This window comes from Arvicola amphibius, chromosome 7 (assembly GCF_903992535.2).
Source record: "Arvicola amphibius chromosome 7, mArvAmp1.2, whole genome shotgun sequence".
Taxonomy (NCBI): Eukaryota; Metazoa; Chordata; class Mammalia; order Rodentia; family Cricetidae; genus Arvicola; species Arvicola amphibius.
The window spans coordinates 17,737,585-17,755,502 of record NC_052053.1 but is presented as its reverse complement, the minus strand read 5'-3'; the positions used below and the strand labels follow the sequence as shown (position 1 = coordinate 17,755,502).

The 17,918-nt window shown below is 43.0% G+C and overlaps 1 protein-coding gene across 2 annotated transcripts in view; it reads left to right on the top strand.

The window, feature by feature from the left end:
* The window catches only part of Csrnp3 (cysteine and serine rich nuclear protein 3), a 77,271-nt gene extending 61,978 nt beyond the window's left edge, over positions 1 to 15,293 (top strand). For both annotated transcript variants that reach the window (XM_038337907.1, XM_038337905.1), the window contains 2 exons: positions 11,594 to 11,890; positions 14,241 to 15,293. In XM_038337907.1, coding sequence (XP_038193835.1) covers positions 11,594 to 11,890; positions 14,241 to 15,293 — 1,350 coding nt within the window. The remainder of the gene's footprint in view (positions 1 to 11,593; positions 11,891 to 14,240) is intronic.
* The last annotated feature ends 2,625 nt before the right edge of the window (positions 15,294 to 17,918 follow it).

Here is a 17,918-nt window from a genome sequence, read left to right as displayed (position 1 = left end):
AAAAAAAGTCCACAGGCAGCAGAAAAACACTCACCAAGTAGGAAACTGGTTGATATTATTTTGGTTCTTAGTATTAAATTAATTGATTACCCAGTATAGGATCAGGGAAGACACTCTGTTCTTTTTCAGGTCTTGGTGATGTGTGCAATAGATTCTAACAGCTAAGCGACTGTAAACCATCTGAGAGCCAGACGACTTTCAATGATGGCCGTGCGCGCATTTCTTTGAAGGAACCGCACGCCACAGCAGCCTTCCCCTTGTGAGACAGAGAGCTACTCTCATGCTGTAATTCCTACACCTCTTTCTGTAGATGAACACGATAAAGTAGTCCCACATTGGCTCAGAATGGAGTATAATAAAGGGTTCTTTATTCAGGAGTAGATTCTCAGATCACAGTCCTCTGCACGAGCAGAAAACAGGAACCAAATCCAGAGAGTGGGAGAGAGAGAGAGAGAGAGGAGAGAGAGAGAGAGAGAGAGAGAGAGAGAGCCCTGTGGAGCTCTGTGCAGTCTTTATATATGCATTTATAGTGCAAGAGACCACGCCCAAGTGGGCTGGTATCTTAAAGGCTATTGGCTGAAAGGGCTCCCACTGCATCTTTTCACACTACTTTCTGGCAAGCAGAACAGCAAAAAAAAAAAAAAAAAAAAAAATAGAAGTGAGAAAAGCGCCATTGGTGACTCGTTAGTAAAATTGTGCTTAGGGGAAGGTTTGGACAAGCCAGCAGGTGTCGTGCTTAGGGTTTCATTCTCCTGTGAAAACATGTAGCCTTTCCTTTGGTTGTAAACATATGGCATTTGGTTATCATCCCCTCTTCCAAATGAAGGTGAAGCTAAGGGGATTCCACAGTGATCTGAGCATAGCCTCTCTGGACTTAGTACTATGTACTCAGAAACACAGGTTACGTGAAGCTAAAACCTGACAGCACATATATTCACTAGAGTGATTTTATAAAATATATGAGAGGGAAAGTTTGTGTGTTTCCACTGAAGTTTTTCTAGCATTAGTTTTTACATTTAAAAAAAGTCATGAATTATACTTTGTCTAAGGTTTTTTTTTTTTTTTCTCTCGAGGCAGGGTTTCTCTGCAGCTTTAGAGCCTATCCTGGAGCTAGCTCTTGTAGACCAGGCTGGTCTCGAACTCACAGAGATCCTCCTGCCTCTGCCTCCCGAGTGCTGGGATTAAAGGCGTGCGCCACCACCGCCCGGCTTTGTCTAAGGTTTAATTATCCCCAAACTCGAATTAACTAGCCCAGAATGATATCTGTGCCAAAAATTTCACTCATACTAGGAATCTTTCTTTTAAATATATTTGTTTCCAAGTATAAATTCCCTTGTGGGGGAAATGTGGCAAAATTGTCTCAGTGGCGTTGGGTGGGAGCATCAGAGAAACCTTGCTGCAGAAGGGCGGTCCAGAGAGGAGAGAAAGAATTGTTAATGATAAGCTTTGCTGCTGGACACGGTGACACACACCCGTGTTCCTGGCACTCCAGAGGCAGAAGCAGGCTTGTCGGCTCCAAGTGGAGTAGGGCTATTAATAAAGCCTTGTTGAGACAGGAGTCGGGCAGGGAGAGGAGGAGAGAGAGAAACGGAGTCCAAATGGATTTTTTCCTGAGATGGTTTTCTGGGAGTGTCAGTAAACTCCCTGCAGAGTAGCGACAGACAGCGTCTGGCACTATGAACCTTCCCCAAACCCTCATGTTGGAGTCACAGTAACACACTGGGCTCTCACTCTCCTTATTTGAAAAGGCAGTGACCTCATGCAGCATTGATTAAAGTCCTCATACACAATGCCTCTGATTTTCCCAGGGCATCTGCTGAGTTCCGAACAGAGGTTCTAGTTATACAAGCTTCTAGAGATTTCCTTAAAATTACAAATTGGAAGTAAATCAAGAGTGGAAATTTAGGTTTTGACTATAAAATTGCTTTTAATTTATTTGGTCATTCATTTCCTGTGTTATGAGTTATATAGATGTCAATCAATTATATAGATATAGACACAGACTTGTAGAACAAATCTAATTTATTGGAGGATTTCAAGTATATCTTTCTTGTTGGCACCAAGGATGTTTCACACATCGACTATAAATAAGTAATGGAGAAAACTAATTGGATAAAACGCGTGTTTCTAGAAGAAATAAGTAGCTTTAGGCTTCTAAATTACAGAGTACAGTATTCCCTTTCCTGTCAAACCCATTCAGATGTCACACACTTCGTGGTAATCAATACAGTCATTGTAATACTATGCTCCTTTGCAAATTAAGTGCTTAGATTTAGTAATCTGCAGCACGCGGTAGAACAATTGCATTGGCCTTTCTTCCCATCTCTCTTGTTTCTGGGCAACACATTCAGCAGCTGTTTGCCGGTTCCACGGAGACTTGTTGTCCTAGCTGCCTCTCTTTTCATCCTAGAGGATTCTACTGCATTGTTCTGAGAAACCGAGTGTAGCTTGTGCAGATGTGACCTCCCTCTCTTCACCAGTGTTTCTACAATCAAATCGTCCTTCCTTTACTTCCCGGGGGTCAAAGTTCCAGTCTTCCACATTTGGTTACCATCTCTAGCTGCTCTCCTGAGTTACATACCCATCTCAGTTTCTTCTGTGTCTTCATGGGTCGTGCTTGGTTACTGGCTCCTCTTTCCGAACTTGAAGCAAAGAGAGCAGCTAGCTTTTAATTATGAAGCCCCTAAAAAAAATATCTACAGCAATCTTCTTCACTCAAAATCTCTAAGTGCTGAGTACTCTGGTCAACCTTCTCCATCACCTCCAGGTCAGCTCTCTACATCTCTTCAACAGCCTTGGGATTAATGATCCAGGGAAAGAATTTAAATGTTCTTAGAAATACATGAAATACATTCACTTGGAAGGGATGGGTGAAATATCTCTCAAACCCCATAATTTCAACATTTTTAGCTTTGGTTTTAATTTTCTTCCTTATGCTGCAGCTTGTCTTTAGATATAGCATATTGTGTTGGTCATGGTGCTGCTGAGAGCTAATTACTGTACAGAACCTCCCTGTTAAACTCTGCTTCAGAACATTCTAAGTAGCAAAGCTCTTATAATGCATCTTAAACAGAGGCAAGTTTCAGCACCAAATGGAAAACATTGCCGTGCCAAGTACCTGCTCTGTCTTGTGCACATATACACAGCCTATTTTGACAAGGACAGGAAAATTTACCTAAGCAAAGTGATAGAGACTGACAGGGTGGGTTTCTACCCGGTGTGTGTGTAATGTATTTAAGAATATGTTCTTTCAAAATATTGTAGTATTTTAGCTGACAGGGAACAATTAAGCATATGTAATCAAATCTTTACATTTTTCCTGTGCAAGAAATGTTACTTTTTGGATCTAGGAAAAATTTTTGTGGGGTACACTCAATGATGTTGCTCACTGGAATAAATTCTGTTTTCATTCTTCCCCACTGTGTCTCAGAATTAGCTAGGAAGGAATAGTGAAGCCCCAGAACTTGTTAACCACGAGCAATGATAACTATGTCTTGACAGTGTCAAATGCTTAAGTATTTACCAGCGTGCTGCTGGATGCATCTTGGCCTATGATTTGCCACTGGAAGAGACAATATTGACCTAACCCAGAAGGAATGAAGCATTTTAGAAAAGATATGTTTTGTATGTTAACACTATTCTTTCTGGTGATTTTCATGGTAATGTGGATCCCAAAGACATCTTATAATTTTAGATGACTTATTTATTGACCAGGAAGGCTTCATTATGTGGCATAAGCGCTCATTGAAGTGATTAAATTGGTTTTAATTTGCCACCTGAAGGTCATAGTAAATAAGACCTGTGCTATGAATGTTTTCTTCAGTTTGCCAAAGACCTTATAAACTGGGTCATCCTTCTTAATTCAGACCACACAACCAGGAATTCTTTTATTCAATGCATGTCTTGTACATGCCAAACTAAATTACCTATCTCTGGTTACCCAGAGTACATTACTTCGTTAAAATAGTGTATTCCATCTTTACAGCTTTAAGGGGGAGCTCTTCCTTCCACGGAGAAACCTACTACCCTATTCCATACCCTCCACCCCACATCTGCACTGTAGAACACAAATGTATTTATTTTCTGAACTCCTAATGAATAAAAACAGTACTTGTAGACATACACATACCTGAACATACTTTATGGCATCTATGTAGATGTATTTCTGCTCTATAGTGTTCAACATTCCCAATTCTTCCCACTGAGGATTCTGGGGCAGGGACATTTTTGCCCTGGATTCCCCACCCCATACAATCCTGTTTATGAGTACCCATACAGCAGATGTCCCAGTGGACAGATCCATCCAGTGTGCAGGAGTATGCTGCGTTATCCACTCTCAGCTCACATGTGTCCCCAGATGCACATGAAGATGGCATTAGCTTTGGGGAATCTTGATTGGTCTGTTCATATTAAGTAAATAGAACAAAGAAGACAGTAAAAGGAGAGATAAACAAGCAAACAACTTTTTAAAATCAAACATGCATCATGATATAAACAAAAAAATACAAGGTTTTAGTATCTCCAGGTATAGAGTGCTCTTTAATGCCAGACATAAAGGGATTGGCAGGGTTTGGTTGTTATTTTAACAATCATTCCTGCCCTTATCCAGGTCTTGATTTGAAAACTGTGTTTTGCAAGGCTGAGCTAAGTTTGGGAAATCCTGTCAGAGCAGTGATCCTTAGGAGGATTGGGGGAATGGCTTCAGCATCGCCCCACGATGCCCACTATTCCCACCAGTAATCCTTGCCAGGAAGAGCCACTGTCACTGATGGGCGTAAACGATGCCAGACTCATCCCTGGACACACTGAAGGTGCAACAGAAGCGGGGTCCCCATTTGCAGAGCTGCGTTCACTCTCCGACCACACTCACTAAAGAGATAGTGCTGTTTCCTGTGAAGAGTGTGTGTGGAACCTTCTCTGAGCCTCCAGATGAGTTCTTAGGACTGTACAAGAACAGCGAATTCCCAAGACAATAGCACTGGGCTTCCCAGCTGTGCTGTGTGGGTTGTGGGAACAGGGGCCAGCAGAGCAGAGGACCAAGGCCTTGGTGTACCTCGCTCTTTAGCTTTCCTACAGTGTGCTTTTGCATAGAGCTCATTTGAAACATGAACTCTATATTGGTTTTCTCTCTCAGGAACTCTGTCAGTAGTTTAGTATTCAACGCTCTCATTTATCCCTTCTACTGAGACCATCTGTTTAAATCATCCTTTTTAGAATATTGTTTTCCAGAATTAGCATTTTTTTAAAAAAAAACAATTCATTCCCATTTTGATCATCATTTAATTTCTTCCCCCATGAGTTCTCACAGATGTTAGAATGAGCAATCATAACTTAGGCTTTTTCATTACCATGAGGCATAAATTGTCTGGGCCTGGGGATTGGCACACAAAGCCACTGAGCGCTCTTCCACGGCGCCGCTCCCTCCTATTTGTGCAAATCCTTCCTGGCATGTCTGCTCTCCCATTCCTGGCTTGAGCATCACTCTCTGCTAGGACATTATGAATTCAGGAACACAAGTAAATAATTCTGCTTTATATCTCACCTTCCTTTCATCCTGTCCTTCCGTTTCCCTTTTACTTCGACCGTGTGCATGTCTGTTTTAGTGCATCTATTATGCTGTATCATGTTTATTACATTCTTTTCCCCCAGCTGACTCGGAGGTTTTTAGATGAAAAAACTTCTGTCCATTCTAACGCCGCCACATTGACTGAAGGAACTGGTAACAATAGCATAGCGATTAAAAAAAATCTATTCATTTATTAAAACAAGTTTATTAACCAATTATATGAGACGGCGCGTTATCAAGGTGCCAGGAGTAGAGGAGATGAAGACAGAGGCTTTGCTCACTATGTATACATAGTATGATAGGAGACACATATATGACATCAACCAGCAAAACTAATGTAGTATGACTACATTAGGGAACAGACTGCATTGGTTAGAGGCAACCCAGAATAAATGACGAAGTTGAGAAAATCAGGACCGACCACGTTAGGTCACCCACCTTTGGCCAGTTTCTCCTAATAACACCCACATCAGAAAGACCACCTCCACATGCAAAAGATACAGATACCCTCCCTCCCCCCTCCCAAGCTTTGTTTTCTTCTGTATTCTTTGTTCTCTCTGTCTGGTGCATACCCTGTTTTTCTGAAGGAGCTTATCTGATGGAAGCACGGACCATGTTTTGTCTCCTGCCTCACTCTTGTACTGAGGTCAGCTCTTGGATCATAGCTCTTAGCCAGTGATCTCATGCCTGCTTGGTTTTTGTTGTTGTTGTTGTTAGTTAGTTAGTTAGTTAGTTAGTTTAGTTTAGTTTGTTTTTAAACTCTGCTGTAAACATTTTCTACCATTACTCTAAAAGATTTTCTCTCTAACCTAGTCTTGACGATCTGGAAAGATTTTGGGGTCGAATAACCCCCCAGGTTGGTTGTGAATAACATCAGTCATTCAGCTAGACTCAGACAAACCACCTTTTACAAGCACCTGATTGTCCCAGCTCTAAAATAATTACTTTTGTTGTCCATGAATTGAGATAATTATGGAATTCCATATTTGATGCTGAACATGCAGCAGCTCAGCTCAGTCCCAGGAACAGCATCCTTAATGTGCTGGACGGCAATTGGTGCTTTAGAACAGAAGGAGTTTCCAGTCATATTCCCGCTGTAATCTTTATATGTGTTAGTAGTTTTCTAAGGATGAGAACATTCTATTGCTAGACAAACCATTTAAGCGCTTTATTGAAGTGATCTTATTTTCAGTTTTTTCAACATTTGAATTCATCCATATTTTCATCATTTCTTCTCACCATACCCATTTTGCATTGAATTGGTTGTTTGGTGTGCTCACTGACACCAATAATTTTAACTCTACATTTCCTAGAGCCCAGTGCATTCATTAGCCTACATATTGTCCAGATTATTGGAATCGTGGACTCAACCTTTGTCTTGGTTATAAACAATGAAGTTGAATGGAAATAAATGGCAATTAAAGGTAGAGATTTCCCTACTGCCTTTGATGTGATGAGTAATTGACCTGTAATTTGATACGATGATTTTTCTTTTACATTATATATTTTTTTAATTTGTATGTATGTATCTGCATCATACTGCCTGGACTATAAAATGCATTGACAGTAGAATATATCTGCTTTTGGAATGAGGTGAAGTAAAGTTGAAAGGCTGCTGGTAATTGTACACCCATGCATGATTGTACACCCGTGCATGTACATGCTGAAGTAAATGGGCTTAGTGGGTTTAAGAGAAAAAGGCAGAAGAATTACATGAAGTTGGAAAGGGAAAGGTCTTGAGATAGAGAAGGAGTTGGTGGGGCAAGGATGGGGATGGATATGTTCAAAACCTATTATATACATGGAAATATCAATAATTTCAAATCATCAATATGAAACTCTCAATAATAAAAACAAAGTAAGCTGTGAGGAAACGAAAATTTAAATCAACATTTAAGATGGAAGAAGAAAAGAAACTGAATGTTATTTTTTCCTTTGAGCACTCTGATTTGACTCAAAGATTGCAAAACCACCCTCTGATTCTCCCGCTACTGTGTCTCTGGTGTGTCTCAATGTGCAGAATGCCCTCCTGAAATGACTTACTGATACCAGTCAGTGGGTCCACACTTGTAAAACTAAAATGCTTGGATTCTATCATTCTAAGGCAGGTGTAGTGCTTTTATTCCCACAGTGAGTGTGAACACATTTACACAGTTGCTCAAGAGGAAAGTCTTATGCTCACACTTGTCAGTGACAGAACTCAGGGCCACATTTTACAGTACAAACAGCATGAAACACACAAATGCATAGACGTAGAAGAAGAGTATAAAACTAAAACAATGGTATCAAATCACAAATAAATTACTCATCAGCCGAGGCAGAATAGAAGCTTCTGTTTAAAGACTGACGTTTATTTCCATGTTTTCATTGCTCCCAAACCAAGAATAGGAGCGATTCCACAAGTCCAATCATCTGGAGAGCATACAAGTTAACAGAGGCATCACCTTCAATTCTGTCTCAGTCTTTGGAAAGCACTATTGCTGAGTGGGTGGAGTTTCTGCATAAGATGTGGCAATGTGACGACCCATGGGTCGCTTACTCTCACTATGCGCATGTGCTATACCCCCTTTTAGAAAGCAAGCACCTTCCCTCCCAGTTCTCTCTTCCTTCTGCTCTAGCTCAGAGGTCACCTCTGCATCCCTCCTCCTCCCCAATAAACCTCTAATATGAGCCCTGTTGCATGGTGTGACTTTGTGGCGCCCCTTGGCTCCAACCCACCAAGCCTTCTGCCATTAAATTATTACACACCTGACAATTTTCATTTTTCACAACTGTGCCAGGACCCCCCCCCCCTCACCCCCCGCCTACATGTGTCTACTGTGTGTTCTCGGGTGTTGTGCTAACCCTTGCTCAGAAATCCTTCTGAATGGAATTAAAAAGTATTAGATTCCTTGTCTGTTTATTCCAGTCTAATGTGATTGGGTTATGTGCCAGCATACACAATGACTTAGTGGGACATGCCTGTCCTGAAATTATTAATTATGCAAAATGTGTGCCTATATGCAAGTTGTATGTAGTTAGACATTTAGGATCATGACCTAGGGCCCTTGTGATCTTGGGCAAATTATCTATCATTCCTGTGCCTCAGTTTTCTTATGAGGTAAACAGATCTAGCGATAATGTCTGCATTCTGAGGCTTTGTGATGCTGAATGCGCTAATGCAGGTGAAAGGCATGGCTAAGCTTCTGACCTGCAGATCCCACAGCTTGCTCTGCAATACCACTGCTCTTTCACCTCCACTGCTAATTTCTCTTTCTTTTACATGCAAACCAGAGAAATAAAGGCCAAGATCCTTGATAGTGCTTAAATCTTAAACTTTTGTGTGTGCATTTGTGTGCACCCGTGAGTGCATGTGTGTGTGTGTGTGTGTGTGTGTGTGTGTTGCTAGTTAAATGCTCTGTCACTAAGGTACGTCTCTACCCCTTGGTTTTTGAAACAGGTTATTTTATATATATCTGGGGCTGACCTCAAGTCTACAATCACCTTGCTTTTACTCCCCAGATACTGGAATTATAGGTGTGTACCACGCCTGGCCTTTTTTTTTTTTAATGATTTCTTTTCAGTTAGTGTAAACATAGTAGGTTTCACCATAACATTTCCATACATGTTTATCATCGAGCTTTGATTATCTGCCTCTCATCGTTGCCCTTTCTGGTGTCCTTCATTTTTTCAAAAAGCCCGTCTTCTGCTTTTGTGTCATTTATATAGAGATAGATGATAGATAGATAATACATGGAAGATAGATAGATAGATAGATAGATAGATAGATAGATAGAGGATGCATGGATAGATAAATAGATGATAGATAGATAATACATGGATGATAGATAAAGAGAGATAGATAGATAGATCCATCTATCTATCTACCTATCTACTTACCTATCATCTATCTATCCATCCATGTAAAGTAGCATTATAGTATAATATAAAGTGTGTGTATATATATATATATATGTATAATGCTAAACATTATATATATATATATAATGCTAAAACATGGAGATGACATGGAAATAATATACTGGAGTGAGTATCTACATATACTCTGCAGTCAGAAGCTTTCTGAGATTCACATAGGGCAAGCCAGGGAGTAACTAAAAGAGATCTCCGTGCCACTGAGGAACAGGAAGGGAAAGGGAGCATTCCAGCTCTCATGAAGGTTCACTCAGCAAAGACCCAGTGTGCCAGGTAGCTATGCGTTTGAATTTCTTAGAGAACTCAGATCTTCATACATGAGAACATGCAGCTTGCTAGTAAGTGAGGATGCACAGAAATGCTAACCGCATCCAAGGTAACACCTTGGTGTTGGGCGTCACAGTTTAACCAGTACATACCTAAGGGATGCCAGGCTTGGGAGAAGGCCCTGTCAGGAGGTCCCTGTGGCACAAGCCTAAGGACCTGAGTTTAGATCCCCAGCTCCTACAGAAATGGCCTGGGTATAGTGAGCAGAGACAGGGAGTTGAGGCAGACAGATCCTGGGGGTACATTATCCACTCAGTCTAATTGGAATGGGGAACTCTCCAGTTTCAGTGAGAGACCCGCGAAAACTAAGATGGTTGAGAGGTAGAGTAAGATCATCCAATCCCTGACTCACACACAGAGGCACCCTGCACAAACATCCAATCCCTGACTCACACACACAGGCACCCTGCACAAACATGTCACCATATGCACACTTTCTCACAAATGCCAGGGGAGGGAATAATGGATCCTACTAAGAAACAATGCCCAATAATAAGACCTTTGAGGGATCACAGGCTCAAGAGCTAAAATACAATACATAAAAATAGCTTAAGAAAACACGCCACGGGGACCCTTTGCAGTGTATCTTGGGGCACACTCATTTTTTTAGCGTTGCTCTGCGGTACACTCAGAGTTGGACAATTCAAGTCTGGGGTCCAATTGTAAATATTCCTCCCTAAATATGGACTCCTTCTATAAAGATGAAAGCATAATGCCTTATGTCTCTAGAGTATTTTCACTGTCTAATGGATGAGTTGTCAAGATCATCAGGCATAGTAATAGCCATAATTAATGAAATTTGGAAGGCAATAAATTAAATAATTAAAATACTCTCCATATTTAGAACTCTCATGGTTTATTTCTTATGAAGTTTCTGCCTTTGTTACTGGGCTGCCCACCCCCACCCTCACACACAAACACACAATATCTTGCTCATGAGTGAGGAAAACTTCTAAATGTTTTGTATGTAGGAAACAATCAGTGTTTTTATAATAATCGCAAATGAAATACATACCCAGAGCTTACTGATGGATGAGATTAATATAGAAAAGAAATATAAATAGGCACAGCCATCATGAGTAGCCAAGGAATGAGCGTGCACAAGAGCTGTTGCGCGGATTGCAAACCTTTGGTCTGAGGTTTGCATGCACTCCTGTGAGAACCCGGTCCATTGTCTCAGTGGCGGACTGATGAGACCTTGCCAGCACTAATCTATGTCCTTGTTTAACTGAGAGCATGCTGACCTGGGTCATTACGTCTGTCAAGCGTCTCTTCTTGGAGTGTTCTGGGTAATAACCAGTGTTTGTGACCCAGGCAGCACAGTGCAACCCTGGGTCCTGAATGCGCACTTTGCTGGGGCCTGGAAGACAGACATATTATTTCAAGGACATGATGTTTGCTGAGTAAGGTAGTCATGGCTCCCACTGAGATGCTGTCACCTGATCCAGGGCATATTTTCTCTGACATCGGAGATGTCACCATGAGCTGAGTATAAAAACAGCTTTTGGGCAGGGCTGTCTTGTAACCTCTGATGGGTTCACACTCTGGCCTCTCAAGCTGTAACTGCAGTCACTGATGTGAGGATATGAAGAGTTGCATTCAGCCATTGTCTGTGAGCAGAGCTTTTTAAAAAGCCAACTGTTTTGACATCCCTGTTCCCTTTCCTCTGACTTTCTGTGGTTGTAGACTCGGCGTGCGACAGCTCAGCTCATCCTCACCCACACTGAAGTGGGGATTTTGGCCTCTGCCCAAATGACATCCTTGTTTACTTCCTTCTGTCTCCAGATGACTAAAAATGGCACAGTGGAGTCTGAAGAAGCGAGCACTCTGACAGTCGATGACATTTCCGACGATGATATTGATTTAGACAACACAGAAGTAGACGAATACTTCTTCCTACAACCCCTGCCCACAAAAAAACGGAGAGCCCTGCTGCGTGCCTCTGGAGTGAAGAAGATCGACGTGGAAGAAAAACACGAACTGCGAGCCATCCGCCTGTCCCGGGAAGACTGTGGCTGCGACTGCAGAGTGTTCTGTGATCCAGAAACATGTACCTGCAGCCTGGCAGGCATCAAGTGTCAGGTAAGGATTGGCATTTCAGAGCATCTGAAGAAGTGATGTCCCATGTCACCCCAGAAAGAAGCAGTCATGTTGGGTATATTTAGGTTGTTTTTTTTTAATTATTATTATTTAGGAGAAGAATTGGGCTGGAAAGGAAAGACACATAATTCAAGGACAAAGAAACCCCAATTCAAGAGCATTCATAAAACGCTCATGCATACTGTGTATAGTGTAAATGGAAACTCAAACTGCAGCTGAGTTTGTTGAGACATTTCCTCCCAGATTCTGTCGTTACATCAGCTTATTTTAGCTCTTTTCTTACATAGGAGAGGACACCATCTGTTGCACTTGAGTGCATACTTTCTGGTCCATCCATGGGATATAAAATAATAATTCATCACCAGTGATATGGACTACTGGAGAAGTCCCTAGTCAGGCAGACCTTAAAAGACTAAACTGCAGGCTTACCTTGTCTGGAGTAGGGTTTCCGGGGAAACCCTGCGCTCCATGTCATTTCTACAGCGAACAGGTTGAGATGCTGTCGAACTCACAGTGGAATCTCACCAGACACGTTTTTGTCAACAAGGTTTACTGGGGCCCAGCCCTGTGTTTATCCATTACTTGTGATCAGTTTCAGTCTTCAAAGCACTGAGACGACAGAACTGCAAAACCCCAAATGGTCTCATGCTTATTCAATGAAAAATAAATCAAAGCTACCATGTACAGCATTTACTCAGGACCGCTAAGGTTTCCTTAATAAGAACAGGTGTCTGTCTTATTGTAGACACAAGATTGGCTTGCGGAATGTGAGAAAGAAGTGAGTAAGAGAGGACTTTTGCTCTCTGGGAATATCCTCCTGAACAGTGAAAAGCCTGTCTTGTTCCACAGAGCTTCAGACTTGACTTTTATGTGAACAACAGTGGGAAACAGCCTCACGAGCCTCACCTGGTGATTACACTTTTTAAAACCTCAAAGTTCAGCCTGATGAAAAAGAAAAGCAATAGCTTACCAACTCCTGGTCAAGGTGATTCTCTGCTCCTGTCCACCTACATTTCAGCAGAGCCCTGTGATTGGGTACTTGCTCTTATTTTATGCAGGAATAACTTTATTCCTTTAAAAGGAGAAAGTCACTTAAGCGGCTGAGAGCAAAGGACAGTTCTCTTCCCCTCAGCTGATGAAAACACATTTTCCCGTTCCATTCCCTCCCTCCATTTCCTTTCTCTGTTGAGGATGGTGCCTCGCAGACACAATAGGCAAGTGCTCTACCCCCACTAAGCACATGTTTGAAAACTATATTCTTTTAAGGAAGGGTTTTACTAAGTTGCCTGTGCTGGTCTTCAGCTTACAGGCCTTCTGAGTCCCTGCTGTTGCACTTGTTGGCACAAGGTAAGTCCATCTGAGTTGGGCTTCTAGTCTTAAGTGGGAAGCAGGTCAAGGGACCTGCATCCATGTGTCAAGGGTGTAGTCTGACTTTCCTTTGGGCCTCTAGCTCACAGATAACATCACGGAGATTTATTATTCATTATGAAATCTTGGCCTTAGCTTTGGCTTTTCCACCTAGTTCTTCTAACTTAACTAACCCATATTTTTAAATCTACATTCTGCCGTGTAGTCTACTTTACCGCTCTTGCTCCAACTTGCTCCAAGTTCGCTGGCAAATCCCGCACACATAGATTCCTCCTCTTCTTCCTCTCTCTCCTTGGCAGTCCTGCCTATCCTCTCCTGCCTAGCTATTGACCATTTGGCTTTTTATTACACCATTCACAGCAGCACATCTTCCCCACAGTGTACAAATATTCTGCAACCCAAGGACCCGTTGATAAGACAAAGCATTGAGACTATGGCGGGGTGGCATTGTGTGGCCCCGGGTAGTGTCATCCCAGATACCTGGAGTAGGGAAGGTCATCTCGTTAGATTCAAAGGAAAGAACATAGTGGCGTGGCAGTCCTGTCATGGATGTTAAATTAGACTAGCAGCCTAAAGAAGAGCCGTCTATGTGTGACTTAAAAGTGGGTGGACGCGTTGGCATGCAACAGAAGGGAACCAGGGTTGTGAAATGGAAATAAAATCAAATGTGAAAGAGAAGGAAAAGGAGAGAGTGCAAAATAAGCAAGCCCTGGAGGACACAATGAAATTTAAATTCTCACTTCTATCCTCAACCCACCGCTCTTTTTACATACGCATTTAAGAGCCGCTCATTGAAAAGTCTTCACTCTCCCTGCTCATTCTTTGCTTGCAGCTTATTCATCATCGGCTGTGGCACAAGCAGAGCTCGAGTGCATTACCTAATTCAGAGGAGTTGTTAGAAAGCCCGTGATTTTATTTGGTCTGTAATAATTCCATGGCGCTAATCCGTGTTCTTCCTCCCAAGGTGGATCGTATGTCTTTCCCATGCGGCTGCACTAAAGAAGGCTGTAGCAACACAGCAGGTAGAATTGAATTTAATCCTATCCGTGTCCGGACTCATTTTTTGCACACAATCATGAAACTTGAACTGGAGAAAAATCGCGAGCAGCAAATCCCCACGCTGAACGGCTGCCACGGTGAGATAAGCCCCCACGGTACTTCCATGGGCCCCGTCGCTCACTCGGTAGAATACGCCATCGCAGACAATTTCGAGATTGACACGGAACCCCAGGCTGCCGTGCTTCACCTGCAGGAGGAACTGGATGGCCAGGGAGAGGAGGAGGAAGAGGAGGAGGATGGAAGCAGCTTCTGCAGCGGAGTCACCGACTCCAGCACACAAAGCCTGGCCCCCAGTGAGTCGGATGAGGAGGAAGAGGAGGAGGAGGAGGAAGAAGAGGAGGAAGAAGATGACGATGAGGACAAGGGAGACAGCTTTGTAGAAGGGCTGGGAGCCCATGCCGAAGTCGTCCCTCTTCCTTCTGTTCTTTGTTACTCGGATGGCACCGCAGTTCATGAGAGCCACACAAAGAATGCTTCGTTTTATGCTAGCTCTTCAACCCTGTACTACCAAATAGATAGCCACATCCCAGGAACTCCTAGCCAGATCTCTGACAGCTATTCGGAAAGAGATACTGTCAAAAACGGTGCCCTGTCGCTGGTGCCTTACGCCATGACCCCAGAGCGATTTGTTGACTATGCCAGACAAGCGGAAGAGGCCTACGGGGCCTCCCACTACCCAGCTGCCAACCCTTCTGTCATTGTTTGCTGCCCCACTTCTGAAAATGATAGTGGGGTGCCCTGTAACACCTTATACCCTGAACACAGGCCCAGTCTTCCCCAAGTGGAATTTCACTCATACTTGAAAGGCCCTTCCCAGGAAGGGTTCGTCTCCGCGTTGAACGGCGGCGAAGGCCACATTTCCGAGCATCCAGCGGAGAATTCTCTGAGCCTTGCCGAAAAGAGCCGCCTGCACGAGGAGTGCATTAAGTCCCCCGTGGTGGAGACGGTCCCTGTTTAGTTGCCTAGATTATTCTATTAGAGTACCAAGTCTTCTAGTTAAGGCACTGTATTGCATTTGCTGGGCTCACCCTGGTTTAACTGGAAGACCAAGAAAATGTGGACTGTGATGACTTCCAGACAGGATTTCTTTCCCTCCTTTCTAGCTTCCCAACTATGGCGTGACACAAATAAAACACAGTCGCTATGGGGATTTTAAACGATTTTGAACTGTTTTTGATAAAAAAAAATGCTAAATTTAAAAAAAAATGCATATCTCACAGTTGCCTACCTGTCAAACTGGGCGAAACCTGCCAAGCTGTGCAGATCATAGCTCCACGTCTTAGATTGTCGGGCCTGTGCAAGATTGTTAACTAAGACTAGAAAAATAATCAGATTTAGAGACCTAATTTTCGATATATCTGAAGATGGTGGTGACTTTTTAATGTAAAAGTAATGATTGTCAGAAAAAAAAAGATTGAATCGTTTCTTGTGTATTTTCTTTCCGGTAGTTTAGAAGTCATGCTTTGAAGAAAATGAACAGCGTGCTCACTGAAGCTGCCGTTGCGTTAGCTAGCACCACAGAGCATGCCCATGAGGAGTGCACCTGGAATCCGCCCACGTTTTTATGATCCTGACTAAGCAGATTTGCAGATACTTTCTTAAGGATGAAATAGGCCTATTTTTGCTATGTGGGACAAATGAGTCTATATATATATGTGCAGGTCCTTACGCAGTTCTCTCAAAAGTTCAGAGTCAGGACAATCCTCTGGTGAGGGTCCAGTTCACTGCCCTCCCCTCGGCCGAGATTGATGGAATTGCCTTTCTTTTTTAAACAGTGTCATCTTGTTTATTAGCTTTGACTGCACCTTTAAACTCCACCCCCTCCGTCAAAATGCACTTTAGTGCCCCTTCCCGGTACCTCGCATGGGGTGGGGTCTCAGACCGCTCTGAAATCAAAACTTTTTTCTTATAAAAAAAAAGGTCGACTATTGTGAGGTTCATACAATTAGAGGTAGAGGATTCTTCCAGTTGCGTGAAGGAAAATGGCCTGTTTTTCTTCACCGCTCCGAGGACCTAACTCCGTAACACAGAGGAGGCCGGGGGAAAAAAAAAAAAACAGACGAGCACAGCCTCAGCAACCAATCTGTTCTACACCGTGATCAACCCATCTCTACAAAAGCAAAACCATGTCATGAGACTTCCACTTAGCCGCTAGCTGATCGAAGGCAGGCCTGCGCTCCTGCACTCATGAGGCCTGACTTTCCTGAAGCGTTTTTATTGGTCTTGCTGAGGACAGTTAGTCCCACAGCCCACAACGCATTGCAAAGGCAGCAACCTCGCGTTCTCTTGTTTAGTAAAGAGAAAGCATAGAAAAGAAACATTTACACTCACGTTCTCCTGCTTAGTAAAGACAAAGGACACATGCCCCGCCTTCCGCTGCATTGCCTACTTGGTGCCCGGGAGGACTCTGAGCAACCTCTTTTCCTGTAAGCTTACATAACTATAGCACAAGCGCTAGCGTTTTCCCCCAACGCAGTGGTTATGCTGAGTCCATTTCCCGGCTTTGACATCCTATTGCTGCATCATTTTACGTGTTTTACGACTATTTAAGATGGAGACACGCCCTGCTATGTACTATTTAAGATGGAGACACGCCCTGCTATGTAGTAGCTGCAACCCTAATGTTTTCCATGCCTCCTAGACTTGGGCATTTTAATATCTTAACAGATTTTAGTTCCTCACAACTTATTTCATTTGACCAAATGTTCAATGGGCTTCGGAGTCCTCCCGTGAGAAGTTTCTCTTTAAACTTGATATGGTGAAAGGGTGTTTGCTTCTGGAGTTGGTTCCTGCCCCACCTCTCCAACACCTCAAGGCCAAAGCAACACCAATTATTACTAACATTGGAAAGTCGTAGTGGGGGCAGGCGGCTCCTCGTGTTGGACTGGTGGGGCTGCTGTGATGGACGCATGCTCTGACTGTGCTAGTATGACCAGAATTATCTGTAGTGTTGCCTTTTGCAGTGTTTGATCTCCAGCCTCCCTGGCCTCTGCCTAAGCAATCTAAAGAGCAGGGACTCGGAGGGAATGACAATAGGCTATTGTTCTTCGTTCAAGCAAAGGAAGGAACTCCATGTTCCTTGTGTGCTTGACCATTCCAACTCTGGAAGTATTGACTGGTGAGGCACTCTCGGGCTGTTCTTAGGACAGAGCGGGGAGGCACAGGGCAACCCTGACTAGGGTGGAGTTGAAGGGGGTCATGGCAGTCCAATCCCTGAACCCTTAGATATACTTATTTCAGTCCAGCTTTGTTTTTTACAAGTCTTGAGTCCTGCCTTTGTGTATTTGGCTGGGTTTCTCTTCTGCAGCTTTATTTTCCCCAAAAGGACACTTCAAACACAGAGCTTTCTTCCTCTCTCTCTATTCATTTCGGATAGAAAGTCTCACTCTGCTAAGGATAATTACCTTTCTAAGCATGAGAGCCGCCATTCCAATTTTTCACATACCTACGTCATCCACTGACATCTCTTGCAAATCATAATAGGTACAGGTTACCTATTTTAACAACAACTAAAACCCGACATACTTTATCTGTGCTGCACACACACAAACACAGAATACACATGTCCCATACCCTAGAGTGG